The 3,503-nt window shown below is 53.1% G+C and overlaps 1 protein-coding gene across 1 annotated transcript; it reads right to left on the bottom strand.

Moving 5' to 3' along the window:
- Positions 1-550: 550 nt before the first annotated feature.
- LOC121443299 lies at positions 551-2,183 on the bottom strand. Its single transcript, XM_041645001.1, has 2 exons — positions 879-2,183; positions 551-712 (listed from the first exon to the last, which is right to left on the bottom strand). The coding sequence occupies exons 1-2, from the start codon at positions 2,181-2,183 to the stop codon at positions 551-553; spliced, it is 1,467 nt and encodes a 488-aa protein (XP_041500935.1).
- Positions 2,184-3,503: the final 1,320 nt, after the last annotated feature.

Genomic DNA, 3,503 nt, shown 5'->3' with positions numbered 1-3,503 from the left:
CAGGAGTAGCAGTTGTCTTGAGGCTTACCACTAGAGGGGGCTGCTGTCTGGCCAGCCCCATTCCCCCGGTTTCTGCCCATGCCTGGGGAAAGCGATCCAGCCAATAAGCCTCAGTGGGGGCCGCAGTGGTACTGTCTTTTTCATGCAGCCTATATTCATCCTCTAGGCTGAGAGTCAGCACATGTAAGGGTTGTCCCTGAGGGCCAACTACCTGTGCTCCGGTTTCTTTGAAGTAAATTTGGGCTTTTAATTTTGTGAGCAAGTCCCTTCCTAGGAGCGGATATGGACAGTCAGGCACGTGGAGGAAAGAATGAGTCACCTTACCGGTTGCTAAGTGAACCTTGCGATCTGTGGTCCATCGGTATCGTTTTCCACCAGTGGCTCCTTGGACCCAGGCAGATTTGTCACTCAGGGGTCCCGGGTCCCGGGTTAACACCGAATGTTGAGCGCCTGTATCGACTAGGAAGGTGACCGGTTGCCCCCCAACTTCTAGGGTTATCCTGGGCTCGGGGGGGGGGCTCGTGACCCCGACCCCCCTAGTCATCAAGAGTTAGGAGGGAGGCACGGCGTGGTCCAGGTCTTTTAAATCCGTCCGGTTTCTTAGGGCAATCTCTTGCCCAGTGTCCCTTCTCTTTGCAATAGGCACATTGATCCTTGTCAAGAGGGGGCCTCCTTCTGTCTCCTCCCTGTCTATCCTGCCTCTGTCCCGACACTACAGTGGCCAAGAGTTTACTCATTTCCCTGTGTCTCTTACGGTCTCTCTCCTTTTCCTTTTCTTCATACTCCTTCCTAAAACGATCCTCTCGTTCCTCGGCTTCTCTTCGGAGGCGATCTTCCCTCTCTTCCTGAGTCTCCCTCTTATTAAAAATCTTCTCTGCCTCTTTTAACAGATCCCTGAGTGAGCTTTCCCTGAGGTTCTCTAGACGCTCCAATTTGCGTCTGATATCTGGAGCTGACTGCCAAATAAAAGACATGGAGATATTGGTCTCCTGTCCGGGGTCATCAGGGTCATAGGGAGTATATCTGCGGTAAGCCTCTTTGAGCCTCTCAAGGAACGCAGAGGGAGTTTCCTCTGACCCCTGGATAACCTGCTTTACCTGAGCCAAATTCGTTGGGCGTCGAGCCGCCCTGTGGAGACCCGCTATGAGCAACTGGCGATAGAGGGCTAGGTGATTCCTACCTTCTATCATGGTGAAATCCCAAGAGGGGCGTTCAAGTGGAAAGGCAGAATCTATTTCATTAGGCAATTGGGTGGGGCGGCCATTAGGTCCCCGGACTTCCTTCCGGGCCTCCAGGAGGACTCTCTGCCGTTCCTCCGAGGTCAGCAAAGCCTGCAACATCTGTTGGCAGTCGTCCCATGTAGGCTGATGGGTAATCAAAATGGATTCAATTAAAGCTGTCAACCTAGAGGGGTCCTCGGAAAAAGAAGGATTGTTATTTTTCCAGTTATACAGATCTGAGGCAGAGAACGGCCAGTATTGGAGTTGGCCGTTCATTCCTGTGCGAAGAGGGAATGCCTGGGAGGAGGTTGTATCCGCCGCAGGTGGTTGATCCCTCCTTCCCCTCAGGCGTGCAGCCATCGGAGAAGGATCGGCAGAGGCAGCAGAGGCTGGCGCCGCTTGCTCCTCTCTTCTTTCGGTTGAGTCAGCCTCATTTGGAGGCCGCAGAGCTGGCTCCCGATACGGGGGAGGGTCCTCCGTGAGGAGGTCCATCAGGAGGTCATCATCTGGGGGTAAGACTTTTGGGGGAGGGGGCTTGGGCATCGGGGACTTGGTGAGGGTTGGGTACAGGGAGGAGTGGGGTGGGGGTCCCGCCGGGGTGGGGAGGAGTGGAGGGGGCAAAGTAGGTGCAGAGGGAGTAAGGGCAGGGGTCTTTGGTGTAATAAAAGGCTTGACCCATGGTGGCGGGTCATAAGCCATTGCTTCCCAGGTCACGATATATGCAGTCTGATCTGGGTGCCCGTGAGGGCCAGGATCCATCACCTTAGCTTTTACCTGCAGGATGACATTAATGTCAAAAATACCATCCCTAGGCCAACCCACATTGAACGTTGGCCATTCTGAGGAACAAAAAGTTACCCAGCGTCTCTTCCGGATGTCCACTGACTGGTTGTTTGCAATGTCTTGGACGTCTCGCCAGTGCTGTAAAGTTAGGCTTAAAGGGGTGGTTATAGATTGGCCCATTCTCTCAACCGCGGTGACAGTAACAATCAGACAAACAACCAAAACACAACTTAGACCGACACAAAAGCACGCAGCGCGGCTTCGGCGTAATACCGAAAGCAAAACTTCAGACGGAGACTCTGAGGACCCGGATTCCTCGTCTCCCAGAAGAATCACGTACCCTTCGGACTGTGGGGGTGCCCCGAACAGTCCTACCCGGGAAGGATTCACAGGATTACTGATGGGCCAGGAACCACATCTGGCCCCAGATGCCTCTGAGACGTCTCCCAGGGCTGCGGCCGGGAGTGCGAGCTCGTCAGCTCCTCCGCGGGTCCGCCAGATACAGATCTAGTCAGCTAACTAGTACAGATTCGGTCGCAGGCGCAAACACAGAAACACCGAAGCACAGATATTCACGGAAAACAATCGCTGGCCAGCTTACCTCCCGGTGGTGGGTCGGTGATCCCTGGGCAGGGGTCTCCAGATCTCGGTGGAACCTCCAAATGAAAGACCCCAGTGGTGGGCAGTCTTTCAGGCTGAGGAGACCCTCCCAAGGAGCAGCGAGTCACTCTTCGGATGCAAATAGCAAGAGGCTTTATTTAGTACACAGGTACCTGGGGCGACTTAGTCTCTCGGAAGACAAGCGCGCCTGCAGACTGGGGGAAGGTCTTTTTATAGGAAAGAGGGCAGCAGAAGCAGATTACAGAAGCAAATGCATCGTTAGTGGTCAGTTGGAATGGGGCAAGGGGCACAGGTGGTTTTTCCTCTCCCAGCACAGATGTATGGGAACAGATATCCTGTTAATTGATGTCCTGTCCTAATCTATGGATATAAAGATCCTGTTTTGCAGCCAGGGACCCTGACCTTACTCTGCACTTACAGTCGTTCGTCAAAAGCTTTGTGAAATGACGTTACAGCAGATAAGCTGGGATCTTTCATAGGGGGAGTTGTCTCTTCTGTGAATTACTGATATTCTAAGTTGGGCACATGTGCTGACTATAGGCATCCTGTTTCCCTAAGCAAACGGGATGTTCTCATTAGAGCAGGCCAGCTGCGGGTTCCTTATCGCTTGGGGCCAGATGGCTGACCGGCTGACCGCAGATATCTCGCCTGGCTTCTCCGCCCTTGTTCTCAAGTCGAACTTCCCTGCTCTAATTACTTGCGTTGCTCCAAAGTTTAAGCCTTGCAAAATGGCGTTACTGCTGCTTAGTGAGTGGGGGTCTTTCATAACTAAGACAGAAAATGGTGCCAAGTCATGGGGTATTGCTGTGGCAGACCTGCCCGTGTTTTTTGGTAAGGATTTTAGTGGCAGTTGACTGTAAAAGCCATTGAGCGTTTAGT

Source organism: Microtus oregoni, unplaced genomic scaffold, assembly GCF_018167655.1.
Source record: "Microtus oregoni isolate MIOR12 unplaced genomic scaffold, Mior012 000104F_ref0000108, whole genome shotgun sequence".
Lineage (NCBI taxonomy): Eukaryota > Metazoa > Chordata > Mammalia > Rodentia > Cricetidae > Microtus > Microtus oregoni.
Note: the sequence above shows the minus strand (reverse complement) of the source record. Positions and strands in the feature narration are given on the sequence as shown.

Coding starts and splice junctions, on each gene's coding strand:
- LOC121443299 (XM_041645001.1), bottom strand. CDS start 2,183: ATGGGCCAATCTATAACCACCCCTTTAAGCCTAACTTTACAGCACTGG. Junction 713..878: donor TCAGGGATCTGTTAAAAGAG/GCAGAGAAGATT, acceptor TGGCCACTGTAG/TGTCGGGACAGAGGCAGGAT.